The sequence below is a fragment of the Phallusia mammillata genome, chromosome 8 (assembly GCF_965637545.1).
Source record: "Phallusia mammillata chromosome 8, kaPhaMamm4.hap1.1, whole genome shotgun sequence".
NCBI classification, from domain to species: domain Eukaryota; kingdom Metazoa; phylum Chordata; class Ascidiacea; order Phlebobranchia; family Ascidiidae; genus Phallusia; species Phallusia mammillata.
The window spans coordinates 15,904,524-15,932,468 of NC_137259.1; the positions used below are offsets into that span (position 1 = coordinate 15,904,524).

Sequence of the window (27,945 nt, forward strand, 5' to 3'; positions counted from 1 at the left end):
AATAAAAGGTAGAGGAGATATGTTGGCAAATCACCTCTGCGCCGACTGTTTCCGTAAACAAACTTCTGTCGTACCAATAACCTTGGTCGCATTGGATAGATTTGGCTGATTGGTTTACACAGGACAGAGTTCCATCACATGTTGTGTAATTATATCCATATCTGCAAATCATATCGTTACAAAATAGCATCAAACAATAGTCATTTTTTATATTGTTGCTGTAATATGACTCTGCCGAACTCTTATCTTTTGTTCACCAGTCTCGAAAAATTCTATGTTCTGGGGCTGAAACAGTTTTGTGCTTCGCAGTTTTTTAATTTGTACAGTTTTAAATTTTATAAGTGTTTTAACTATTTTATTTTTCACTACTTTTTATCGACAGCCTACTACATGTTTGCTTTTTTGCAGAAACTGACGATGCCTATTTATTAAGGCGAAATATATATTTCTGTTATTAGAAGAAACGATTTATGTTTTTTATCTGTTTTTATGAAACAGTCCAATATTATTATTATTATTACTATGTTCTGGGGATTTTAACTTGTAGACTTACTTGTAGCAATACTGATAGGATTCGTCATAAGGTGTTGTGTAGTTAAGTATGTCGGATTCGGTAAGATTCGGATAAACCGTTGCATTGTCTATTGGTGGAACTTGACATCTGCAATATTAGGAAACGTAAGTTAACAAAAATCCCCGGTAAAAATAAATGGATACTTTTATATGCGTATTTATTTATATTGTGTAAATTGTCAATACTAAAGAACCATGACATTCTGTGCAACGTTTTTTACGTTTTAATTTTCGTGCATAGTTAACACCTTGTTGTGCATATTATAACCATTTCTAACCATAAACTCCAACCGGTATTCAGTTGAGACATACATGAATAGCCGGGATCAGCCCTGAAGCGTGGGTGCAGCCCAGCGGTCGCAAGTTAGATTTATCTATAGCCTACGCCTTGTTATATGGTGAATGCCTGGTCACCGGCTAATTCGGTATAACGCCTTAAATCGGCCTGGCGTACAAATGATGCATTCGGATATGTTACAAATTTCTATCTACTGCAGCTGCGCAAAGTTTTATGTCATACTTTTCCACCAAGCAAAACATCCTATAGTTTGCTGCATATTCAGGTTAACTGACCAAAATACATGTACTGCACCTGTAATCTGGCTGGTACGCTATAAAGACAGTAGCAAGAGAGTGAAACCCACCAGAGGTACTCTGATAACTAAGAAATAAACAAACCAGGAATTGACTAAGCCCTATTCCACCAATTCTCTCCAATATCGTATCAAAGCTGATCATTCTTTAACGTTCTCTGGTATCTCAGCTTGTCAATGATTTGACAAGGCATCATGAACCGCTTTTCCTAGTTCAGTCTTTGTGGTATTTGTGGCGACAAATATTGACAAGTCAACTGTAGCGCTATTAGTTTTGCACCTAAGGTAAAGGACACTGCTCTAACAGCTAGCTGATGAAACCAGTAAATAGACCGCACGCTACCCTAAATGCTATCGCTAACACAGAGACGAATAAGCAATCTGGCTTTAGTACTCGTAATAAAAGCGGACTAAAATACGAACAGTTTTAGACAACAAAAGTGGACTAAAGTTGCACTTAACATTACAATAAAAACGAAACCATTGGACACTAAAACCCCGCCCGCGACAAGAGCACGTTATCCAAACGCAGACTAACCAACTCTGTCCGATCACAGTTGCATCGCCTTCACGTTCTGGAGCCACCCTGGGGGACAACACGAGTTGCAATTAGGGTAACGCGCTGGAATACCAAGTCAGGTTAAGATCAGTTGACAGTGTTTTAAAAACAAATTAAACTTGCCTTAGGGCAGGGGTTCCCAAACTTTTTTGGTCTGTGGCCCAAATGTATATTTAATAGCGATTCGTGGCTCACCGCGTGCTGTCAATTTTGGCACAAACAAAAAAATAACTCAAAAACAGACGAAATGGTTTCTAGCAATTTATTTTTAATGAGATGCTCTGAAATTTGGCTACAAGATTCGGAACTCTTTTTAGAATTAGATGGGAATTAGATGCAGAATATGTATCTTAAGTCGTTATAAATGCGCAAAATTGTCCCAGAACAGCCAATCCATAAAATTTATCGCAGTTCTGGATAAGTTTAGTATTTTTGAGAAGCTATTTGTTACTTCAGAAGCAGAAAAAATTCTTTTCGCTACTTGTCCATTAGCATTTTTGTCGGCAGTTTTAAACTAGGTCAAAGGCATGAAAGACAAATTGTGTAGACGTTTGTTGACGAATTCCCAAATGCCTGCCACATCAAAATTGAACGCCTGTTTCAGTTTGTTCTTGCTCAAAACCAGCGTTGTCAAAAACGGCGAAATCCAATTCCATTTCATTTTCTTTACTGTTAATATAAAGCTAAATCAGTTTGCAAAAAAAACGCCACTTAAACGAAAAACACTCTAAAATGAAATACGATTTATTTAGAAACAAACATACCACTTACTCAGGATTACTGGAGAGTTTATTTAATTTTACAACTTCTCCTGTCTTGTAGAATATCTCAGCCTGCTCAATTGTTTCCATTATAGGTTTTCCCTTCGTTTCCGGAACGCTAAGAGCTATAACTCCAGCAATCAAAGCTTGAATAAAGGATAACCATCACAAATATAACCTATTTTTACTGACACTAAAACTCTTGGACATATTGGTACCAAATCTCACCTAATACACCAAATATGACGTTTGGTAACCACGTGATCATGTTTTGCAACGATATGACGTAAGGAGCGGTTATTCCCCCAATAGGAGCAGCTAGACAGCCGATTGCCATACCAGTGCTCCTAAAAATGTCAATGACGTAATTTTAGGCTAATTGCTCGCCTAAGTTGTTCACCTTATAACGGTTGGATAAAGTTCATTTGTCACTTGGTAGATGATTCCATACGACCCAGAAATCCCAAATTTGGCTATGAATGCAAACACGACACCTAGTGTTATCAATGCTGCAAAAAATTGAAAACATATGCAAGATTGTCTATTTAAGTAAAAGCATCATGGTCTGTATGTTGTCTATTTTTGAGGACAATCACAAGCAGACAAACTTACACTGATTGTCCCCGGCATATTGGTTCACTATCACACTTGCAAGAAGTCCTACTCCAGAAACAAAGTACATTGCGGATAGAAGAAGTCTCCTTCCAATTCGATCCAATGTCAACCAACAAAAGACGTAAGATGCAAGCTCGAACACACCATCTATCAATTTATTACATTTTAAGAATTGCTTTTTAAGATTTCGATTATGGCAACTTATTTTTTTTTTTTTATTATTATTTTACGACAATCAGACGACAGTCCGAAAACTGAAAACTGTCCTTTGTCGTGTCACCATACGAGAAATAAACGTATTTTCAGATAAAGGGTAGTCGATAATAATAGTAAACAAAAGAGGAAAAGCGAACGAAAGAGGTTAAAATGTCAATAAATCGGCAGCAGAAATCAAAATCTATTACACGCATGCAGATATTTGTAAACGGCATGGAATAATGACAGTGTGTGGGCGTCTGTTAAATCAGGATGACCAAATAGCATGAAACGAATAATTGCACCAGGAGAAGCGCGTTATGGACGAAATGCGTTCAAAAGAATTTAACCTGCTGTTACATGGCATACCCCAACTGCTATCTCTCGAATCACCTGACCAAACTGAACATGTCTTAAGAACGTTCATAACGGAAAAACTGCAGTATTCTTCCTCTGAACTTGATAAAATACAGTTTAGCAATATTCACCGCCTGCCGCGGCGTACGTCAGCAATCAGTGGAAACAAAGATTTGTCTAAACCAGCCCCAATAGTTATCAAGTTTGTCAAGATGTCGGACAAAAGAAAATTGTTTTCTCTTTCTGGTCGCGCTCGGTCCTTCGATGCAAACATAACAAGGCATCTACCTGCTTCTATGCAGGCTCAAAGAAAGGAATTAATTCGACATGCAAACAAATTCTACAATCAGGGAAAAACTATCAAATGGAAAATTATTGAAGCAGATTACTGTCTGTTCGTTAATGGTGAGAAGTTTACCGATTTTTAGTCTTTGATGTTGTTTAAATGGATCGATATGGTGATGGTTTAGCGCTTTTTCATATCAATGCTCGGAGCATTTTCGCTCATAACAGTTCTTCTAAACTAGATGAACTGCATTTTATAGCATTAAATCGTGGTTTCGACATTGTCTGCGTGACTGAAACATGGCTAGATTCAAGTGTTTCTAATGAACGCCTCATCATTGACGGTTTTCAGTTTCCTTTTAGAAAGGACAGAAATAAGCACGGTGGCGGGGTGTTGGCGTATGTACGCAATGATATTCACTGCGTACGCTTGTATGATCACGAGTCTGACGATTGCGAGTTGATGTGGCTGAAAATTACCATGGTTCCCGATTGTCGACCAATAATAATTTGCGTTGGATACCAACCTCCCAGTTATAACAAAGCCTCTAAAGATCTTTTTTCCGCAAAACTATGTTCTACAATTGTTACAGCAGACATCCAAATGTTACAGCAGACATCCAAATGCGTTATTATAGTAGGCGATTTTAATGAGCCCCACGCAACTATCTTCAATTCTGCATTGTATTATTCTGTCACTCAACGCGGTTTTACGCAACTAATAGACCAACCAACCAGATTTAGTAACATTCTAGACTGGATTTTAGTAAACACACCCGAGTGCGTATTGTCATCTGGGGTACTACCACCACTTGCAAATTTAGATCACTGTGCCATTTATGTTATACTTAACGTATCTCGTGGCGCTCTCCCCAAACACGTGTTTTACAAATGGATTTTCGCCAATAGTGATTTTGAATCTCTAAACAATATTTTAATCGCGTATCCATGGGATGATTTGGTTGCAAGCTCATCCTCTGTGGACATGGCCCTAAACAACATTACTGATGTTGTTAACCAGACGTGCAAAACGTATATTCCACTCCGATCTTATAAGCTAACAGCGAAATGTAAGCCATGGATGAATCACGAAATTAAACACCTGTTTCGAAAGCGACATCGCTGGTTTACCAGATGGAGAAATTCTGGTGAATTGCATCACAAATTACAATACAACAAACTTAGAAACGAAATTCAACGCAAAATTAAGACCGCAAAAGCTAAACACCATGCGCATATTGTTAACGAAGCCTGCCTTTCTCAACCTTCTTCTAAGAGGTTTTGGTCACTCACACGTAAAATCCTGAATACCAACGAAGTTTCCTATAACAGCAAAAGTACGCCAAGCTTTGTTTCCAACGGAGTAACTTATGTCAATGACATCGAGAAAGCAAATCTCCTAAATGAACATTTCGCCTCCATTTCCACACTCCCTTCAAATCTGCTTTCACTGTCTTTTCCTCCTTCTTCCTGCCAACTTAACCTATCCATACCTTCCATTGACATTACCCCGTTTGATGTGTACCACGTATTACGTAAACTTGACCCTAGCAAATCTTCTGATCCGCTAAATCTTCCTAATCACATTCTAAAACAATGTGCAGAATCCCTAGCAACGCCATTAAGCTATTTATTTAATTATATTATATCAGTGGGTATCTTCCCATCAGAGTGGAAAAAAGCTACAATAATCCCACTGCATAAATCCGGGCCAAAACATGATGTAAAAAATTATCGACCAATTTCGCTCCTACCCTCCCTATCAAAAGTTTTTGAAAAAATTCTCCACAAACACATGATTACTTATTTGGAATCAAATAAACTTCTGAACCCCAACAATTCCGGATTTCGAAAAAATCATTCAACCATCACCAATCTGCTTCACACAACCCACAATATTTACGCCGATCGTGACGAAGGCATTGATTGTCGAATCGTTTTTCTTGATATTTCCAAAGCTTTTGATCGTGTTTTGCACCACGGTTTATTTCATAAATTACAACAAATTGGGATAAATGGCAATTTGCTTCCTCTACTAAAATCGTACTTAACTGGTCGTGTACAACAAGTTCGCCTGAACAACAACCTTTCAACCTTACTACCTACAAATGCCGGAGTCCCACAAGGTTCAATTTTAGGACCATTGCTCTTTTTGATTTATGTTAATGACATCTCCAATAACTTAACCTCTAACATTTCACTTTTTGCTGACGACACTGCCCTTTATTATTCGGATAAATCTCCAAATCAACTTCAAAAAATTTTACAGCGAGATCTCAACCACCTCGACAAATGGGCTTCCACTTGGGCAATTAACTTTAATCCCTCCAAATCTAAAGTACTATCGCTCTGTAAAAGTTCCAATCTTCCTCAAATATTTTTCAAAGGTGTAGCTCTGCCTGAAACCCGTGCACATACATATCTCGGCCTCATATTTACACCAACACTTTCTTGGCATGACCACATTCGTTACATTTGCCACAAAGCACAAATCAAAGTTAACCGATTGCGCAAAATATCTAACACAGTCTCTCGGCATATCATCCTTACCCTTTATAGGTCTTGCGTTCTTCCTACGCTTGAATATGGCGACATTTTATTCGATAACTGTAACCTCTCTGACTGTGAAGCACTAGAAAATGTGCAACACCAATCGGCTAAACTAATTTTAGGGTGTATGAGGACCACTTCGTATGATAAAATATTACAGGACCTTGGATTGACACCCCTCCGTGTTTGTCGCAACGTTCACTCTCTCGTTCAATTTCACAAAGTTCTAAATCGCATAGGACCTTCATATTTACAAAGCTGCATTCCTGAATACGTTAAAAACTTAATTAAATATGACTTGCGTAACCCCCTCAAAATACATCCCATTGCGTGCCGCAGAAATACCAAATATAACTCATTTTTTCCCAAAACTATGGCAACTTACTGAGAGTGTTGTTTACAAAAATGTCTCCTGCTAACGCTCCAGCGTTCAATGAGATGCCGAAGTAAACGAAACTGTTTACAAACCTATTAAAAATAAACATCTTTACAACAGATAGTGATTAGTAAACTAACATAAAATTCTAAACCCACCAATTGAACATGACTTTTAAAGTTATTAGGCGCATCAATGGAGTTTTAAAGAGATCCAAAAACGAATAAGTTTTTTCGGGAACCTGCTGAGCGTTTTCTTCCTGTGGTTTTATTATTTTATTAAACAATTATTATTTTGTGATGTGATGTACAACTACAAATGGCATTTGACTCAACCGATTGTTTCTCTCCAGCTTTTCTTGCTTCGTTCCAATCTTCCTCAGTTAACTTTACACCGTTCAACCTTGCGTAAATATTTGTTACCTAAAAGACAGATGACTTTGTACTAAGCATGGCACAGCAGTCTAGAATTTTAAGAATAAAAGAAAAACAATATAGTTGATACATGTAGTCACGATAACACAACATTTTTAAACGTTCCTATGTTTTACACTGACAGGATTTCTATAATGTCTGGGTTTTTTAGTATGTTGAGCGGGCGTTAGAAAGAAATGCATGTTTTTTTAGGTTTACTACTACTTAATTAGGGTTCTTGTATGTTTTTTGGTTTTTGAGGTTTACGCAAAATGTGTTTGTGACAAATACTTCAAATATGTGAAACACCCAAACTTTTACCTTTATTCCTTTCTTTTCTTTTTCCATTGCAAAAAGCCACCTTGGAGATTCAGGGATAACAATTGCAATCAAAAGAAGTGGAATAGACAGAACTGAGAGCACAAACTATACAAAGTTGATATTGTTTACAAGTTAGTCAAATGTACATGCAATCTATCTCATATTGTAAAAAAATTACCATGATCTCACGCCAGTCTCTCCAGTAGTATGCTACACCAGATAATATCATAATTCCAAATGTGTAGAAGATTTGATAAATCATTCCAAACATAGTCCTGTATTTTGCCCCAGTAATCTCCATGACTAAAATAAGTGGTTTGAGTTAAAATTGCTTAAATTGGTTAAAATGCTTAGCGTTTTAGGCCTTTTCCAAAAAATATCAAATGGTTTAATAGTGTAAATATAAGCTATGATGTGGATTATTTCTCAACAAATAGGCTTAGGATGCAAATTCTCATGCATTTATACGGAATATGCGATTAACTACATTTAACCAGTTTTGCTCATATAAAATGTTTCTGCTGCACAAAATGTTGGTAAATCCAACCGGTTTAGCGTACCAGGGCCCATGACTCGTGTTCGAATTTGGGACCAGTAACAGTTTTAACTTACTGTACACAAAAGTTGTAATAGTTGATCCATTTCTAAAAGCAGCTAGAAAAAATCGAACCGCCGAGTACATTCCCGCCGAGTTGCTAAAGGCGCATGCAAAAAAGGAGGCAATTGAAAGAGCAGTTGTGACAATGAAGGTGGGTTTGCGTCCGTATCTGCAAAATAAAATATAAATCAGAACAATAAAGTGTGTGTCAAGTATCTCATTTTTATTGGTGTTTAAAATAAACGTGATACATTTACACATTTTACCGTCTTGACCGACGATTTGTTATTTACTAACCCCATGGTTCCCAACATGGGAGGAATAACCCTAAAGTGGGGTCACTTAAGCTTTGGAAATATGACTTGTTATGTTAATGAAAACTCTGATTTAAAACCATCTTTGTATGGTTTGCCATCTACTATGTAGTATATTAGGGAGAAATGAATTGTTTTGAATTGTTACGGGAGGAATTCGTCGAAAAAGATAGGGAACCAATTTGCTAACCTGTCAGCAAGATTTCCAAGCAACAACGAGCCAACCAATATACCCACATAATACATTGATGTAGAGAGGGGAAGAAGATAACTTCGTTGACATACAAGATCAAACTGAAACGCAAAAAGCATTACAATATAGACCAAAGAAGAGACATGTTGGTATGTTACCTGTGTGATAACTGTTTCCGTAAACAAACTTCTGTCGTACCAATAACCTTGGTCGCATTGGATAGATTTGGCTGATTGGTTTACACAGGAAAGAGTTCCATCACATGTTGTGTAATTATATCCATATCTGAAAAGCCGTGTGTTACGAGATATCACACATGGAGTCTCTTTAGCAAAGACTTACTTGTAACAATACTGGTATGATTCGTCATAAGGTGTTGTGTAGTTAAGTATATCGGATTTGGTTAGATTCGGATAAACCGTTGCATTGTCTATCGGTGGAACTTTACATCTGCAAATTTGGGAAACGTAAATATATATGATCAATTCCAAATGTCCAAGAACTCATTGTATAAATTATAAACATCGATAACATTCGTGCAAACTGTCTTATTTTGAATGACAAATTAGTGTTAATTTAGGGTTAAAACATTATAGTACACAACCCGATCAATTTGGTTAAGTGCAATATTGTTATGTTGCAAATTCGTTTCACGTAATGTGCACAACATTTTATGGCATTCTTTACCAACTGTAAGTTATAAAGCATCTCAGTCTATTCCATAACTGACCAAAAGGCATGTACTGCACCTGTAATCTGACTGGTACGCTGTAAAGACAGTAGCCACAGAGTGAAACCCACCGGAAGTGCTCTGATAACTAAGAAATAAACAAACTAGGAACTGACTAAGCCCAATTCCACCAATTCTTTCCAATATCGTGTCAAAGCTGATCATTTTTCAACGTTTTCTAGTAGCTTATTTTGTATTGTCGCTGGTTTGACAGAGCTTTTCCCTGATCTGTGGCACTATTTATGTTATTTATTGCAACAAATATTGACATGTCTGCGCGCCATTCCACTTGAATGCATTGAAGTAAATGATTATAAGTGGGTGGAATGTTTGCATACTGTGAATCGCAGTGGGGTTGATGTTGTCATGCGTTGCCTTGTTTATCAGATCAAAAACTTTGTTTAAAACATGGTCTCAACCTTATACTGATCGCGTACCACTTGACCACATTTTCTATCGATTTCTACCTGAGTTCTGCCCCAAACCTGGGCTTTTATGTTTGGGCAGATAGAATGACAATTTATGATTATTTTTAAATTAAGTATAGAGGAAGCTACTGGCGTACCCCGTACCACCTTAGGAATACCACCGATTGACAGTGGCGGGGAAGTTTGAAAAAATGGGTTCCCTGCTTTGTTATACGAGGATTTTTCGTTTGTTCATAATTTCTTATTTCTCCGCTACTGCAAATGTATTTGAAGCTGTAGAAGTTCACGTCGCAGACAATAGTATAGTGGCGATTTACATAACGGTCTTCTATTGAATCCTGAGTTGTAAACGGACCTGAAATTTGAACCCGAACCCGACCTGAACACGTAAGGACAAGCCCGAAACCCGGCCCGAACCCGATTCGTTTTTTAAGAAACCCATTGACAGGCCTTTACATTAAAGCCCCAGGAAAGACCAAGACAACAAACACAATATGCAAGAATAGACAATTGGCCTTGAACAAGGCGTTTAGGGCTTTTTTGACATTAGGTCAGGTCCAGCAACTAATAGCTACTTAGCTAGTTAAATTTATCAAAAAAATACTGACAGAGTGAAAAGTCAGATCCGAATCAAGCCCGTTTTTTAAAGAAACCTAAGCCCGAACCCGGCCCGAACCCAAACCCGGTCCGAAAAGCCGGTCTTACAACTCTGATTGAATCCACAGATATTCACAATCGCAAAATATTGAAATACAATTCCAACTGCAACTAAACAGTATGACAAAATATTTCCAAACATATCTGTTTTCTTACTTTCACATGCAAAAGTTTTTTAATCTCGTATGACCTTGCGTTATTTTTGTAGAGAATTTTGATTAACTAAAAATCACTTTGAAAATCACTACGGTTCATTAGGTTACATCCCAAATTTGTTCTGATTAAAGTTGAACGACCGTTTCCTGTTCGGCGGTTATCATAACTGTTGGAATCGAATTCCGGTTGTTTAAATTCTTCAAAGATCTGTAGAAAGACGTAAGAATGAAATCGTTTTCGATTATTTTTTGTACCCACACACAAAACGACAAAAAAGCCCCTGTCATTGTTACGGTTCTTATCTTTCATGCGATTTTTATCTTTTACTGCGTGTTTCTGGTCAGTTTTGTCTGCAAGGTTTTCAGTTGAGGGTTGGTTTTGTTTGAGATAGAACTATACGACCTGTCTAATTTCAATCCCTTTTATGTTGCCTTTTCAGATACTGAAGATGCTTACACAATCAAAATATATTTGTTCTATATACGATAGCTAAGTGATTTTAGCATGGAAATAAACGTTTCCAAAGTTGTAAAAAACGACTGGTTAAGATTACGTTTTAAGATTGCATTTTTCGACGATAGTAGCCCCCGCAACGAACCAATAAACTACAAGTCAATTAACTGACTCTTAAGTTGAACATAACCTTGCGCATAGTGTCGTAAATGTTTACTTGCTGCAGAGAGATGATAAAATTCACGAAAGATCGGTTAGTTCGTGTCGTTTGTTCTGCTTTAACGGGCAATCGTTTTGTCTACATATTGCCCAAGTTTCCTTCCTAAAGTTTGAGCAAACAAGACCAACAGCATAGGATTTGAACACGTTCAGTGCCAACGTGGTATAACAAATGAAGAGGGAACACTCTGATGCACACACAACCTACCAAATTTACGTTGTGTGCCCATTAGCCTGATTTACATTTACAACTTTGCCAGTCTTGTAAAAGACTTCAGATTGTTCAAGAGTTTCCATCATAGATTGGCCAGTTGTATCAGGAAAAGAAAGTGATAAAAAGCCAGCGGCTAAACCTGTGTCAAAAACAAATCAGTCGAATCTATATAAGCCATACATTTAGTTCTTACCAAAAACTCCAAATATGACGTTCGGTAACCACGTGATCGTGTCCTGATAAGATATGACGTAAGGGGCAATAATTCCACCAATACGAGCAGCCATCGAGCCGGTTCCCATTCCATTGCTCCTAAACATGACAACACAAGATCAGTTAGTGGACGGCTATGGCACCGACAGAGCCGATAAATTGCTAACCTGATGACGGTAGGATAAAGTTCGCTCGTGAAGTTATAGACAATCGCATAACGAACCAGAAATGCCGAATTTTGCAATGAAAGCAAATACCACTCCCAGTTTGATTAGTGCTGAAAAGAAAATACATGGTAAGAAGTTATTTGCTTTAGGATGATGGCAAATGCAGTTAAAAGCAAACCATATACAATGTTGTGCAATGTCCAACCAATTCACATCTAAAAAACTTAATAATTGTGGTACAACGAAGATACCTTTCGTTTAATTGTACAGAAGCTTATAACGCCAATAAACGCTTCCAAAAGATATTTCATCCTTGAAAAACATAGATATATATTTTTTCTTATCTAACAGCTGAAAAACATAGATATGAACCAAGCATGCGACATTTACGCTAACATCCCCCCTTGTGGGAAGTGAATACGTTCTGGCCATCACCGCTGGTGTAAAGTATTGTAAATGTCCATAAAATCTATAAAAACTTACATTGGTTTTCTCCGGCGAATTCGTTGACAATCACGCTTGCAATAAGACCAGTCCCAGACACAAGAAACATTACTGAAAGAAGGATTCGTCTTCCTATTCGGTCCTTTACCAGAATGCTCCATGTGCAGTGGTGGGATTCAATTTTTTGTCAGCCGGTAGTATTACAAAAGTCATATTTTTCAGCCGATTCTGTTACAAAAAGTCCATTGATAGTAACCAGTAATGCTAACCGGTTCGGTGATCTCATAAAATTTCGTGAATCGGTTTTATGGAACCGGTGCGAACCGGCTGATCCTACCACTGTCAATACGTTTCTAAATCGACTATGTTCGAAACAACTGTTAACATACAATAAGAATAGCGCACCTGTCAGCAACATTTCCAAACAGCAAAGATCCAAATAACATACCGACGTAATACATTGATGTAGAAAGAGGAATGGGATAACTTCGATTACAAACGAGATTATACCGAAACAAACAGAAAATGTTTTCCTATTTGCCAACAAAAAGGAGTAAAATAAAATGATATTTTTTATATGTTTAAGCAGTGGAGTGAACTGGTTAAACAGAAATCGAACCTCTGTAACAACAGTCTCCGCAAATAGGCTTCTATCGTACCAATAACTTTGGTCGCATTTGATTGGTTTTGCTGATGTGTTGACGCAGGAAAGATTGTCATCACATTTGGTGTATTCATATCCATATCTGCGGGAATGCAACTACTTAGAAACGGATGTGAGAAGTTTTGTACTCGACGAGTCATTTATTACAACATTTTGTTCGCATTAGGAACTATATACGTGTACTTACAAACCATATTGATCAAAAACCGTTTGTCAAAGAGCCTGCATATAGTAAAACATTTTGTAACAGTCGATTTAACATGTGGTGTTGGTAACATAAGTGTAAAGTAAACAGCTACGATAAAATGTATTTACGATATATAAGGCAGAGTTGTAAACGGGCCTAAAATAGGAACCCGAATCCAGGCCGAACCCGAAGAGACAAGCCCGAAACCCGGCCCGGCCCGACTTACAACTCTGGTATAAGGGCATTGGCATTTTTTGTTCATAGATTTTGGGCAAAAAATCACAGAAAGTATGCCTAAAAATAATCTCGTGGAAAATAAAAGTGATGTGCAATAAACTTTGATTTGCTTAGATTTGTGCCAATACCCCTTATGTGCCATTAAATCAAGTTCTCTGTTAAGTAATGTCGAGTTATTTGGAACAATACTGGTATGATCCGTCATAAGGTGTTGTGTAGTTAAGTATGTCGGATTCGGTTAGATTCGGATAAACCGTTGCATTGTCTATCGGTGGAACTTTGCATCTGCAATTCCACAATAAACAAGTCAATAATAAAGTGCAACATGTGTAGCAAAAACAAACAGGAAAATACTCTACTATGTTGACTTAAATGTTATTAAGTTTAAACTGGTTTATGTATTTGACTTTTTCTATTTACATGCAGTGCACGAACTGATCAACTATTAATTTTAATACGAAAGTTGTGGTTGTTTTGTTAGTATCCAATTGTAACATTATCAAAACCGACAACTTTTCAGTTGTAAAAACACCTGCTTAGGATTTTAAGAACCAAATCGTGTGTATGGCAAGGACTAAAACGTTAATCTAATTCTAAAGAAATTCAAAAACTGCAAACTTCATTACGTTTAGATGGGCAAATTACAATAGAATAATCAAAATACCTTGTCATTGTGCTTAGAAATGAATGTAACTTTACCTGTAATTTGGTTGGTAGGCAATAAAAACTGAGAGAAGAGAATTAATGCCTCCTACTGCATTATCGTAGCTCAGTAGCAAACAGAACAGTATCTGGCTGAACCCTAAAACACCAATTTTCTCCAACAAAAGATCGAAACTAATCATCCTGCTGCTTGCTAGATATAAAGTATAAACCAAATAAATTTGCAATCGACTGGTGGCAAAATTTGATTTCGTTTAAGTTGTTTTTGGTGGACTTGGAAAAGTTTGCAGTCCTGCACTTTGTACCAACTTCTTATCTCAACGGTTTTAGGTAAACACAACCGCTTATATAACGCACGAGTAATGAGGTTAAACGTGACAATGTTCGCCTTATTAGTTAATATTTTTTCTCAAAGTATCAATTGTATGTTGAAACGTATTTCTGACAGCAAAAGTGGTCAACTTAACACTTTGTAGGCAATAGACTTGGGAATTGTCTAACAATCTTCCAATGAATCTACAAATATCTTAAATCGGTAAATATTAAAACAGCCTGTATGCCTACAAACCATATAATTCCACAACACATCCGCAAACATTAACTTGTGAAGCTTCTCCATTACTGCAAATAACATTTCAAGCGCAAACTGTAACATCCCCGATTTTTTTAATAACAATCAACCCAATAGACCAGTGGTTCTCAGCCAGGGTGCATGACCCAAGGGGGGGCACGAACTGTGTTTCAGGGGGCCACGGATGTATATTCACCAGAAACACCCATTAAAAGCCATTTTGTTTTTACCTCTATTCACTAATTTACTCGTCTATGTCACATACTATTTGTTTATATTGAGGTTTTTCACGATTACGGATTCTTGTTTATTCTTTCCACCTGAATTAGTACCGAATTCCAACACGAGATTGCCGTTTACATTTTTAGGGGGCCATAGGTCCTACAGGGTTACTTAAAAGGGGCCTCGAGGCCCATAAGTTACTTCTAGGGGGGCACGGTCCAAGAAAGGTTGAGAACCACTGCAATAGACGATAGGCTGCAGACAGTGCACACTGTTTTAAACTATAAGGTCTCATCACTGCAGCTAGTGACGAGAGATACAGAATATGTGGAATCGAACAGAATAAGCGAGGCATGGCTTTTAAGCATGTTAGCCCCAACCAACTGGAACGCCGTTGAATGGCTACACTTGCCAATACGGCCTACCTCGCGTCGCCAGCTACACTCATGAGACCTTACAGGTTGAAACAGTTTGCACTGTATGCAGCTTATCAAAGTCAAGTTAGGTTTGAAATTTGGCAAAATTGCGGTAAAGATGCTGCCAATTGTAATGTTAGGCGCAAAACAAGCCGTTTTATTCTAACTTTAGCCTGAACCCGATACGAAAAGCTTGGCCCGACTTACAACTCTGAAACATCATCACCAGCTAATCAGCCAGATTTTAACTGTAGCATCTGTTGCAGTATTGTTCCACTCGCAACACAGGAAACAGTGCGTTTAAGAATCGTTAGACCTACATTTGAATAAACACAGCACCAACAGCTAAATGGGTGCAATGTTTTCAGCCTGCTACATGCTAATGCTAAAAGTCGTTTCTTATCTCATTTTTTGCAGTTTGTTTTATCGCGTTTCGGCTTTCGTTTTGCCACGGTGTTTTACGTTTTCGTGTGCTAAGTAAAGATAAATGACGTGGGTACTCCGTAAGTTAAAAACAATTGCCAGAAGAGCTACATTAGTTCCATATCATACCTGGCAGCAAAATTATGTATTATCAGTTCTGATACCAATTATAATGAAAGCATTCTACTGTATTGTCATTTTTACACAAAATATCGACTAAACAAAATTACTTTTAAGTTCACTACGATTCGTTTGGCTACATCCGGAATTTGTGCATATTAAAACTGAACGCTCGTGACAGTTTCCTGATTATCGAAACCCTTGTTGTCAACACCTTCTGAATCCAATTCAAGTTGCTTCGTATTTCTGCAAAAAAATCCACAATTAAATAAGATTTCGAATATTGTTGTACACAAATAATAAGAATGATGCACTTGATGCACACCCTATTCTACTTACATGGTGTCCCCGTTCGCCAGATTTACATCTACAACTTTGCCAGTCTTGTAAAACACTTCAGCTTGTTCAAGAGTTTCCATCATAGGTTGCCCAGTTGTATCGGGAAAGGAAAGCGATAACAACCCAGCAGCTAAACCTGTGTAGCAAACAAATCGGTTTTAAGCAAAAAATGAAACCTGATTTTAAATAATTTCTTTGCACAATAAATGTAAACAAAGTGTCCATGATGTTCGGGTAACTCGATTCTACAAGAGTAACATCCAGTAAGTATTCGACTCGACTCGGGTTACCAGACACCAAAACACAAGTTTACTCGTTGTAAAAAGCTCGAACTATAGTGAAGTTATAACTTCAGTTCGACGCAACCAAAACTCGAAAAAGACGAAATCAAGGTTTCATTTGGCCTCCATCACCATAAACTTCATGCATGCATGTATACAAGCCTCACCAAAAACTCCAAATATGACGTTTGGTAACCACGTGATCGAGTTCTGCAGCGATATGACGTAAGGGGCGGTAATTCCCCCAATACGAGAAGCCATTGAACCGTTTCCCATGCCATTGCTCCTGTAAATATCCACATGGCAAATTATGTACGTAGCGATGGGACCGACAGAGATGATAAATCGCTCACCTGACGACGGTTGGATAAAGTTCACTTGTGAAGTTGTAAATTATTGCGAATGATCCCGAAATTCCGAATTTCGCAACAAACGCGAATACCACCCCAAGTGTGATCAGTGCTGGAGAAAAACAGAGTAGATCATAAACCATTTGATTGCTTATGATAGTAAATGCAGTCACATATACCAAGTCGAATTAAGGTAGTCATTTAGAGAGCTGTAAGCGGGCCTGAAGTTAGTGGCCCGAATCAAAAAGTACAAGCCCGAAACTCGGCCGAACTAAGTTCGAATTAGGCTAGAAAGTTAGTGAAAATGCGGTAAAAATGATGCCGAGGAGAAAAAACGTGCTCATCAAAGGCAGGCCCGAATCAAACCCGTCTTTTTTCAAAAAAAAATAGATTCGTGACGTCATCTTATTGTGATGTCATAGTTGGTAATTTTTGTTTTTTGGAATAAGGGGTAAATGAAATTCATTCGTGTTTTTCAGGGGTGATGGTAAAGAAAAGTGTAAAAACCACTGGTTTAACTAAAAACACAGGAATTCGAGACGAAAAACGTATTATATTCAGCAAGACTGTGTCATTCAGAAACTGCCCCATGCGCATTTGGAAACCACTGTGTATTATATATATCCATAAAACTACAGAAACGTACATTCGTTTTCGCCCGCGTATTCGTTGACAATCACGCTTGCAATAAGCCCAGTACCAGACACAAGCAACATCACCGATAGAAGAATTCGTCTGCCGATTCGATCCATAACCAGAATGCACACTGTGTAAGACGCAATCTCAAACACACCGTCTGGAGAAGCAGAAATATGGTAGAGTTTATGTGAAAAATCATTTGATGTCCATTCAAGGTGACTTACTTAAAGTGTTGTTTACAAAGATGTCTCCAGCCAATGATCCGGCGTTTAATGAGATTCCATAGTACACAAAACTGTTGACAAACCTGTAAAATGCGTATTGGGTTTAACGATTTGACACTTCAGACAAGTCAATTTGATGCATTTTTAAGTCTAGAGCAAATTACAACCAACAGAATCTTAATGTTTGAACAAAACCTTTACCAATTAAACATGACTTTGAATGTTGTGAGACGTATTCCTGACTTTTTGAACAGATCTAGTATAGAATATTTGGCAGAAGATTCAGTCCTTGGTTGTTGGTTCTGTAAAATGTCAAAACGCATTTGTGAAATGTTCAACATAGTCAAGCCTAACAGTTGTTATTTTTCAATCACCAGTTTTTCCTCTCCTGCTTTTCTTGCTTCATCCCAATCTTCGTCCGTCAATTTGACTCCATTCAGTTTGGCCATAATCTCTGTGACCTAAGGTTTACATGGCAAAAGAGTTGTTCAAAAATTGAGTTTAATATCTGTTCGTTTGGGAACCGTAGAACCCGTAAAACCTTCAGCACTTAGTGTCAGAATTTTGTCAGAAAAAGGGGCCCGAAATTGGTCCCGAAGTAGAAAAAAGGGCGAGTAGTGAAAAAGGTATCAACAATCTGTTAAATTTTCGACATTGGCCGTGTGTTTTAGTTGTTAACAGTTACGAGTGTTTTACCCTTCTTCCTTCCTTATCCTTTTCCATTGCAAACAACCATCTGGGTGACTCAGGAAGGATTAGTGCAATGATGAGCACGGGGATAGAGAAAATGGAAACCACAAACTAAAAAAATAGAAATCGGTTGAGGTTCCGCATCATCCAATGGAATTCACCTTATCTCATAGGTATTATCAATTATGGGAAAGAATCATAATGAGTTTGGTACTGACAGAATTAGCATTGAATTGCGGGAGATTGCGGGACGTCGCGGAAACCGCTGAATATCGGGTTAAATTGCTGAAGGTTAGTGCTGTTAAGGTTACTTGGGCGGAAAGTCTCCCTTGGCCGCTGAATGTTTACTCCGGACGCGGAATGTATCCGGCAGATTTTTTTAATGATTTTCCATTATAAAAGCTCACCCCAACCTCAATAGCAATAATCGTTAGCAATGTTACCCGATATTCAGCGGTTTCCGCGACGTCCTGCAATCTCCCGCCTTTCAGCGTTTTAGTGTTTTAGTGACAAACGTTTTTCTTAAATCACGTACATTTAAGCAAGTTACACTTAACGCTAAAAAAAGCAGTAACTTTTTTTTCAAAAATTGCTGAACCAGTGAGGCTAGAGTAGAGCGCTTCACAAATATGACTTTGAAAGCAAACATTGCATTAGGTTTTTGCTTATATTTTCACTTTGGTTAACTTATTTTCAATATACTTGCCAGTAATCGGTGCCAATCCCTCCAGTTGTAGGCTAAACCACCAAGTATCATAAAACCAAGAGAGAAGAAAACCTGATAAATCATTCCAAACAAGGTTCTCCACTTTGATCCTACAATCTCCATGACTATGGACGTAAAATAAAAGTGCCATTTTATAACAATAAAAGTTGAATGTGGTTTAAATCAGTCCAGCGTTAAAGCGCTTGAGTAAAAGGCAGCAAATAATAATGACATTCATTTGTTAATTTCTAAGAAACAGTAAGGAGTTCAAAAGTAGCTTCAGTATAAAACAAATTGCTAGCGAAGTTAAACAAAACGTATTCATTTTATTGAACAGACGTTTCGACAAAAAACTTTTGTCATCATCAATCAAATATCGTCTGTTCAATAAAATGAATACGTTTTATTCAACTTCGCTGGCAATTTGTTTTATACTGAAGTAAGCAGTTCGTTTTGGGTTGCTGATCTTCCAAAGGGCGATTAGTACAAATTTTGTATCAAAACCTTTAGGAATGTACACAATCTCGACACAATGTTGGTATTTAACTTGTTTAGTGGTATCATGAAGTATTCCAACTTCCAAAGTTTGACCTCAGTGCATTACGCAAGCAATCGGGAAAACATTAAGCTCATCAATGATGCCAAAAACAAATATTGGATAAAGTTAAACACATCGACTACCTCATCGGTCTTGAATTGAGATGTGGTTTACGCAAGGTGGCTGAACAATTAAGTACATAACTACTTATATTTAATTGAAAAACGTGTTTAAGTTCGTGCAGCCAAAGTCATTCGTGTTGATACAGACCCAAGGCATTATTGATATAGGCTTATACTAAGGTTACGTTGATTGATAGCATGCGTTACGCCCAGAGGTCTGGGTAGCTTGGACCCAAATATTGACTTTTATAACATCAGGAACAAACGTCTGTTTAATAGTAAAGATGCAGCCATAACCTATGGCCCGAACCTCAACGTTATTTTTAAGTGCAATATTTTGTTGGTATATGACATTGGAACTATAAAGTGTAAATAATAACAAACACGAAGAATAAGTTGTATTGTTTGGTGTATATATTCACATGTATATGTACTTACTATATACAAAGGTGGCTATGGTTGCACCATAATGAAAACAAGCTACAAGTGCACGGAATACAGAATACATCTCCACTGAAACACTGAAGGTGCATCCGAAACTGCAGGCAATTGTCAGAGCAATGGAAACGATCAATGTCGGCTTGCGTCCAAACCTATTGAAAATTATTTTTTAGAGCAATAACACTGGCCAACACAATTTTTGGTGTCTTTAATGTTAAAACTGATATTGACTAATTTTGGGGTGCTGATTTCAAAAATCATTACGGTTTTCTTCAATCAGGTCAACTTTTTAAGTTATTTACAAAACCAAAATTTATGACCATATTGGTTCAATGACTTTAAAATCACGCTTTTATATGTTTGTTAAAGTTTTGTTACATTAAACACATCAATTTTCTACAGTGCAGTCGGTTTTTTAGCATAAACATGTGTTCTATGCTTATGCTCTGTCTAAAAATAGTTGGTGTAGGCTAGTGGTACTTTTAAACTAAACGTGTTTTATGGAGTGATTTCAGACTAGTAAAGCAAGGTGGTAAAACTAAAATTAATAGTGGCTAGGTCATCTATAAGGTGTTGCATGAATTACCAATATGTTTTATTCTACCTTACTTGTGAAAAACCCATAGAACACAACTAAAAAGAAAAAAAAGATCTGTATCAAATGTTCATATCTTGCACACTTCGTGACTTTGGGGGTTTTGGATAAGCAATGGGCTCCACTTATCTAATGTTGACTCGAATATTGCAGTAATGGACAAAAACAGTAGAAAGGGACTGAAATTATTAGAAGAGTACATAACTAAGTAATTAAGAGGTCTGAAAAAATCGGAACGAAAATGAGTATAAAGCTACACTTCCCTTAAAACGTAGGGGATAAAAATGATGAGAATTAAGCTGAAAGGTTCCAACAGGATATCAGTGAAACAAAACGTGTTGGGGAAGAGGGAATAATGTGATCCTGGCTAATTACTGTTGGTAAATTAAACGGGGCGATATTGCTGCCAGTCATTTCTGAAAGTTACAGAAGTAGGCTACATGTGCATAGGCCTATATCCGATATACCTGACAACTTACAAATTTGAAACCTTTGTTTTGTTTTTTGTGTGGAATTTTGTTTGTTAGGAGTGTCTACCTGTTACATTTAAAATTAAATCGAAACTTTGTTCTTGCAATAACGGTAATTCCACATAAAATACTCAAAACCAGTTTCACTATAGTGTATACATATAGATTGTTTTTCAAACGTGGATGTACCATAACATGAAAACTAGACGTGATACAGATAAACCGATTGCATTTTTGAAATCAGGGCACTAAAATTAGTCAAAATCAATTAAAACATTACTGACACCAGAAAAAAAATATTTTTTTGTTGCCCTGTGTAATCATTGCTTTTATTTGGACCAATACACACTTCGGCAAACAATGCACCAACGGTCTCTGGGTTAATACAGGTGCGCAAATGTTTAAAAATAATAAATTTTGGGATGGGAAAAAATAAAAATTCGTTTGTTGAAATATAGCTAAACAAATAGACCTAAAGTGGCGTAATTGGTCTTGAAATTACCGTAACATGTATGCCACAGGTCAAGTGGGCGTAAGCGTCAAGCTATTTGGCATTTTAATTATGTTTAATAGGGACGCTGGTGACCTTAGAGGTAATAATAACTTGCTATGCGGTTAGTAACAGAAAAAAATATTGTGAATCCCTGATCTAGGGTCAAACCAGGCTGCACCAAATAAAAAGAAAACCAAACGTATTCGCAATTTGGTGGTTGAGATACATAGGGGGTATTATTAATAATTGAATATGAAAAAAAAGGCAGTTGGACTTAGAAAACGAAAAACAGATGGGCGGATTTTGAAAAAAAAAAATTTTTTTGAAATGCAATTTTCTCAAGCAATTGTTGACATACAATAAGATTAGCGCACCTGTCAGCAACATTTCCAAACAGCAAAGAGCCAAACAACATACCGACGTAATACATTGATGTAGAAAGGGGAATGAGGTAACTTCGATCACAAACAAGATTGTACTGAAATGTAGAAAAAATTGCTAAAAACATATAGCCACATTTGCTGTGTTTAAGTCGTAAAGTGACTTAGATAAAACACAAATCGAACCTCCGTAATAACAGTCTCCGTAAATAGGCTTCTGTCGTACCAATAACCTTGGTCGCATTCGATTGGGTTTGCTGATTGGTTTACACAGGATAAGGTCCCATCACACGAACTGTAGTCATACCCATATCTAAGGTAAAACAACATTTCAGAAATACAAAAAAAAACTGTAGGAACAATTGTAGGAGCATGGCACTTAGCGTTGAATAAAAGATGTTTCTATTAAAATTTACAAAGTTTCAAACAGTGTCTCATTTCTGAAGCTTTCAGTACACCTAAATCAATCTGTGGTTTTCGTGTTGCAATGTATTGTAAACAAATAATATCGATTTCGCCGATATAATGGCATCCTCAGTTCTAAGCAAGAAATAAAATAAAATTAAGTTATTCAGGCAATAAAAGATGTAAAAATAATAAAAATAATAAAAGTCTAAAAAAAAATTATATCGGCGAAATCGATATTATTTGTTTACAATACATTGCAACACGAAAAACACAGATTGATTTAGGTGTACTGAAAGCTTCAGTTACTAAGTTATGATTATCCGCAACTTGAATCATCTGTATTGAGCGCACGTTGGTTCAGGACGATTTCTGTAAAAGCACAGTATATAGTGTCTCATTTCTTAATTTCCAATATATGCAAATGAGCACGCTTTTAAAATTTCTGCAGGCAATACATGTGGACTTTATTACACTTAGTACCGTTCTGCTCTTATGTAAATTGTACTTACTTATAGCAAAACTCGTCATTGGGTGTTGTGTAGTTAAGTATGTCAGATTCGGTAAGATTCGGATAAACCGTTGCATTGTCTATCGGTGGAACTTGGCATCTGCAAACCCAAGCATAATAAGTGAGCAAGTGAAAAAGTGTATAATTCCACAATATTTACAACTTCTATTTGAAACATTGTACAAAAATAGCTTCAGTCACATTGTCAAAGCCTTAGTAATTGTATTTGCTTCACTAATGAATTGCTGTGATCGAAGATTTATAAAAATCTAAAAGAAGTTGCAGACAGTGCCTACTGTTTCGACCTATAAGGTTTTGGCAGTGCAGTTGGTGATAAGAGATGAGCCGAACCTGGCCCGAACCCGAAACGTTTTTGAAAAGCCCGTTTAGCCCCGAATTTGATTGCCAGGCCTATACACTAAAGCCTCAGGAAAGATCAAGACAACCAACACAATAGACAATTGGTCTTAAAGAAGGCGTTTGGGGCTCTTTGACATTAAGTCAGTTCCAGCAAGTGGCTACTTAGCTAGTTAAATTCATTCATAAAAATACTGACACAGAGTGTAAAGTCAGGCCCGAATCAAGCCCGTTTTTTGAAGAAACCTAACCCCGAACCCGGCCCGACTTACAACTCTTAGTAAAGTACAACTGTACCTATAATTAGGTTCGTAGGCAACGAAGACAGTTAGCAGAGAGTGGTAACCTCCTACTGCATCATCGTAACTCAAAAGCAAACAAATAAGCAACTGGCTAAACCCTATGACCCCAATTTTATCCAACAGAAAATCAAAACTAATCATCCTGTCGCTGTTTTACAAAAATGGGCACCAACCCTAATAGCCTTAATCGTAAGCACTTTTTTACACAAATTGCATTTAAAATATTTGCATGCGCCACATATCGGAATTTAGTTTTTTGTTAGTAGCTCTAGCGAAAAAACTTCCATACTAAATCACCAACTTTAAGCTGCAAAAAATGATTTTCGAACGAAACTATCTGCGCATCTGGCTAAATCCTACAAACAGAAAACAAACCTCATCATCTTGTTGCGTGTTAAACCTATAGACACTACGGACTACCTTAATCGAATGAACTTGATGCGATCTGCGTGTAGGTGTTTAAATATAAGTTTGCGCGTTGGTTAAACAAATATTTGAATGCTTGCATGACGCTGCACCCTTTAACACCCTTACTACCGCAATAACAACTCAAAGGATTGAATAAAAAGTCAGATTTGGGATGACAACTCATTTTTCAAACCTTTATTAACTTTTTATTAAGTAGCGGTAATGTTTAAACTAGAAACGCCCGGTTTTGGTTTTGCATCTGTGCATGTCAATGCGTTTCGTAAGAAGCCTTGGTTTTGCCATTATTTGCCAGTGCCCAAGCAAAAATTTAATCTAGATTTAATGCAAACATATTTTTCGTCATAACAAATCAATTAACCCGATACATTTTGTTCATTCCTAGGATAAGGGTTTTTGGAACACTATTACACGGATCTGTTGATAAGTCTAATGATGAATATAACGGGCCAAATAGACGTAAAAAGCGACAGGCTTTTCATTCAAACGTTTCGGCAAATGCCCATGCCACCATCAGAAGTAATATACGGCTACATCAGTGAAATGGTTTTGGATTAACGGATATTTTAACTTCGCATTGGTATAAGTCATAAATTTGACTATTATCGACAACACAATTCAAAAAAAAGATGAACAAATAGACAAACCCAACATGTACAGAAAGATAAATGGAATAGGTGTGTAGCTTTTCGTTTGCTTTCATGCATCAGCAGCATGTCCCAATATTTTGCTTTAACTGTTACTTTAAGCGTTTGTGTTTTTGCAAAACAAGGCCACTATAGTAACCTTTGTACCAATTGGTTAGTTAGGAACGTTTAAGGCTTAAACTTTAAGCAAACAGTATACAGACTCCGTGACTGCTACTGTCGATTGTAAAAACCAAAATGAACAACTATTAAACCATTGTTAGCCATTCAACTACAAGTTCAAAAGTTGTGGCTTTTTCATTTCTGTGGAAATGTAAACGTAAAAGTATCATTAACCTAACTGTTGAACGGTTGCCACTGGTTTATGACAACGTAAAAATAAATTGCTTGATTCAAACTGCTGCCATTTCCAACATTGAAACAAAGTGAAAATGAAAAAAATCTTTTCAATATTTATTTATAGTGGAAGACTGAAATGTCAAGTGATTTTAAACTGACTACAAAACCACAAAGTACTTTGCTTTGTGGCATATTCAAATGTACAGAGAAAATGGCAGAACTTTAACCTAGCGTGTTGAAATGAAAGTAAATTCACCTGTAGTCGGGCTCATAAGCAATAAAGACTGTCAGCAGAGAGTGGTATCCTCCTACTGCATTATCGTAACTCAAAAGCAAACAAATAAGTATCTGGCTAAACCCTAAAAGCCCAATTTTCTCCAACAGAAAATCAAAACTAATCATCCTGCAGTTTGCTATAAGATAACAATAGCGTTGTGGTAACGAACTAACTGATGTAAAATCAGATCTTGTTTGAGCTGTGTTCCACGTTGACAAGGCAAACATTTGCAAGCCTGCACGTTGCCGTCGCTTCTCGTTTCAGCATTTAAGCAAACACAAAGGTTTGCATACCACAAGAAACAGCTAGGTTTAACTGAATTAGACTTTAAAAGGACTTTACATATTGAATGAACAACTTATATTTTCTTCCATTCAGACCACGGCAATCGAGAGTCCAATGTCCAATAAGCCCTGCTAGTGTATTGACAAAAATTTATAGTGACGTCAAATACCACTAAGATAAATACCAAAACGGCCGTACTTGTTGACCCAAAGCGTTTTGATTTTGGTTGAACAATGTATGTTTATGGTTACGCCGAATTGAGGCAGCAAATCAACAGGGTTATAAATTGTACATGAAAATTAAGTTAAAATCTATTGATTTCGAAAAAAATATAATTAATCGTTTCAAAATGTTTGATTAATCTGCCAAAAAATTGTGATGTTTCTATATCGCATATTTGGGACTGCTTTTTTTGTTCATCATCAAGAAATTTGGAAACATCTTTATCGCCAGATTTTAAAATGTGTTTTGTTTAGGTTTTTTATAAAACCATTTGCTCTCGTAATTTGAATAATCCTAATATAAAGTTTTTTTTTCATTGTAGTAAAATAACCAAAATCGGGAACATGATTATTAAAATTGCTAAACAACATTGTTTTTAGGTCGTAAAAAACAGACCTAGCCAAATTGGTCTAAAATATGACGTTTTTTATTGTACCGTCAATATTTTTTGCATGGCTTAGACAGGTCTCGAAGAGAAAATACCGTCTGTTAAAAAATCACTAATGAGTAATGAGCAATTAAAATGGTCTGGAAAAAAATTCGACAGTTGTGTGTCGGCCGCAACAAAAAAAATTACGGTGATTAATCAATCACACAGGCCTAATTACAAATTCAAGTCACGAAATATATGAAAAAAAAACGAAAAATACCATCACGAAAAAGCAGCAAAAAAATTAAAAGAAAAAAGAAAAAAATTCACGAGTACAACAACTGTGTACTCAGCAGGTTTTTTAAACTTTTGAAAATCTTTGATGTAAGCAAACAATTTATGGTGATTCAGCAAAAGTAAGGACCGGACGAGTCTGCGTGCAGGTGTTTTGTTCAATTTTGAACAAACGAATAGGTGCAGCAGGTTTTATTGTTGTAATGCAAACACTGGATTCGTGCGGTGCGGTTTGTGGACGGTGGAATGTTGGCGCAATTTACTGAAGCACATTTCAATAATTTTTAAAAATAAAACCATTTTCAGTGCAATGTTTTTTAAGTCTTACGAATGCTAATGTCAAAGAGATAATTTGAAGACTATTGCTAGCCTAAAAAAGTATACGATAATTGCATCTATTACACCAAGTTTACATGGCCAAAATTTATTTGGGGTAAGGTTTTGCGTAACAAAAACATTTTTGGTTTCATATCTTCATTTTGCCAAAGTGCCGCCTCATATAAAATTTAGTTCAACACACATGTACTGTTACCCAGGAAAAGAAATAAGAAAAGACCAATCACTCAAACAGTGATAAATTGGTCAAGCACAGCAAAGAGTTATAAGTGGGGTGGCGCGTCGAGTTCGGATGTTATTTGAATAAAATGTGTTCATTCTGGTCTGATCTACACTTAGATTTAACCAAATTTCCGGTCTAATTCATTCGTTGTGCTAAAAACGCCGCGTTTTAGGCTTGTACTTTCGGGTTCGGGCCACAATTCCGGGAAATAATATGTTTTCAGCCGGGAAGTTTATAAACAAAACTTATTTGCTAAGTTTCGTTTTGTGTTTAATTCAAAATACTGCGATAAGTTTAGAATATGGATGTGACCATTTCAAAACTACTGCTGGTGAAAATACCCAAACTGAAGTAAAAGGCGGCATTCTTTTTTTCAAACGTTTCGGCAAATGCTCATGTCACCATCAGTTATATGTTTGGGCCGTTATTTCCATCATTAAACTTATGAACAGATCCGTATATAGTGTTCTGAAACTACTGGATCTGGTAACAAGTTTGTACGCAATGAAACTCTTTTTGTAAAAAAACTCTTTTAACAGTTAAGCTTCGTTAACTGTTGAATGACCCTGCAGCGTTTTTTCCTATTTAGATCAAACTATCGATCGTAAAGGTGTTAAACCTAGAAATCCACATGCAAGCGAAAGTCAATCATAAATATTGACAAGCCACGCATAACACACTGTCCCATCAATCGTATTCATTTGACGCGATCAATGGTCCCAGCGCGGTGAATAATTAAAACAGCGAAGGTTGTAACATGCAATATCCAGCTGTGATTTATAGGTGACCGAAACCG

At 36.9% G+C, this 27,945-nt stretch overlaps 4 protein-coding genes and 1 pseudogene across 6 annotated transcripts in view; all 5 read right to left on the reverse strand.

The window, feature by feature from the left end:
* The window catches only part of LOC145205588 (steroid transmembrane transporter SLC22A24-like), a 2,084-nt gene extending 773 nt beyond the window's left edge, over nt 1-1,311 (reverse strand). Inside the window, exons 1-3 of the mRNA XM_080078320.1 lie at nt 1,166-1,311; nt 554-661; nt 35-161 (exon numbers count right to left, since the gene is read on the reverse strand). Of these exons, the coding sequence (XP_079934446.1) occupies nt 35-161; nt 554-661; nt 1,166-1,311 (381 nt within the window). The remainder of the gene's footprint in view (nt 1-34; nt 162-553; nt 662-1,165) is intronic.
* Nucleotides 1-1,768, reverse strand: part of LOC145203852 (organic cation transporter protein-like) — a 26,328-nt gene extending 24,560 nt beyond the window's left edge. For both annotated transcript variants that reach the window (XM_080076187.1, XM_080076188.1), the window contains exons 1-3: nt 1,705-1,768; nt 554-661; nt 35-161 (exon numbers count right to left, since the gene is read on the reverse strand). The gene's annotated coding sequence lies outside the window, so the exon portion shown is untranslated. The remainder of the gene's footprint in view (nt 1-34; nt 162-553; nt 662-1,704) is intronic.
* LOC145203854 (organic cation transporter protein-like) lies at nt 1,540-9,934 on the reverse strand. The gene is made up of 15 exons (XM_080076189.1): nt 9,453-9,934; nt 9,046-9,153; nt 8,862-8,988; nt 8,701-8,804; nt 8,211-8,365; nt 7,777-7,901; nt 7,599-7,703; nt 7,200-7,286; nt 7,023-7,123; nt 6,874-6,956; nt 3,099-3,248; nt 2,887-2,995; nt 2,715-2,833; nt 2,497-2,632; nt 1,540-2,394 (listed from the first exon to the last, which is right to left on the reverse strand). The coding sequence occupies exons 1-15, from the start codon at nt 9,596-9,598 to the stop codon at nt 2,307-2,309; spliced, it is 1,743 nt and encodes a 580-aa protein (XP_079932315.1). The 5' UTR covers nt 9,599-9,934; the 3' UTR covers nt 1,540-2,306.
* Nucleotides 9,935-10,762: 828 nt separating this feature from the next.
* On the reverse strand, nt 10,763-13,188 carry LOC145205589 (organic cation transporter protein-like; annotated as a pseudogene). Its single transcript, XR_013853686.1, has 6 exons — nt 13,044-13,188; nt 12,424-12,570; nt 11,941-12,050; nt 11,754-11,872; nt 11,555-11,699; nt 10,763-10,881 (listed from the first exon to the last, which is right to left on the reverse strand). The product of XR_013853686.1 is annotated as an organic cation transporter protein-like (transcript).
* A 2,746-nt stretch (nt 13,189-15,934) lies between these two features.
* Nucleotides 15,935-27,800, reverse strand: LOC145203849 (organic cation transporter protein-like). Its single transcript, XM_080076178.1, has 15 exons — nt 25,399-27,800; nt 23,073-23,171; nt 22,342-22,468; nt 22,150-22,253; nt 20,215-20,369; nt 19,117-19,241; nt 18,417-18,521; nt 18,095-18,181; nt 17,922-18,022; nt 17,721-17,803; nt 17,504-17,653; nt 16,861-16,969; nt 16,675-16,793; nt 16,227-16,362; nt 15,935-16,133 (listed from the first exon to the last, which is right to left on the reverse strand). Exons 1-15 carry the CDS (start codon nt 25,644-25,646, stop codon nt 16,046-16,048), a joined length of 1,836 nt encoding a protein of 611 aa, XP_079932304.1. The 5' UTR covers nt 25,647-27,800; the 3' UTR covers nt 15,935-16,045.
* Nucleotides 27,801-27,945: the final 145 nt, after the last annotated feature.

What these genes read in the sequence shown, in the direction of transcription:
- LOC145203854 (XM_080076189.1), bottom strand. Translation starts at nt 9,598, where the DNA reads ATGATCAGCTTTGACACGATATTGGAAAGAATTGGTGGAATTGGGCTT. An exon ending in TTAAAAGTCATGTTCAATTG is followed by an intron (nt 6,957 to 7,022) that starts GTGGGTTTAGAA and finishes TATTTTTAATAG; the next exon opens with GTTTGTAAACAGTTTCGTTT. An exon ending in AAACTCTCCAGTAATCCTGA is followed by an intron (nt 2,395 to 2,496) that starts GTAAGTGGTATG and finishes TTATATTAACAG; the next exon opens with TAAAGAAAATGAAATGGAAT.
- LOC145203849 (XM_080076178.1), bottom strand. Translation starts at nt 25,646, where the DNA reads ATGTTTGCCTTGTCAACGTGGAACACAGCTCAAACAAGATCTGATTTT. An exon ending in AGGATAAGGAAGGAAGAAGG is followed by an intron (nt 18,182 to 18,416) that starts GTAAAACACTCG and finishes TGTAAACCTTAG; the next exon opens with GTCACAGAGATTATGGCCAA. An exon ending in ATACGCGGGCGAAAACGAAT is followed by an intron (nt 16,970 to 17,503) that starts GTACGTTTCTGT and finishes GTTTTTCTCCAG; the next exon opens with CACTGATCACACTTGGGGTG.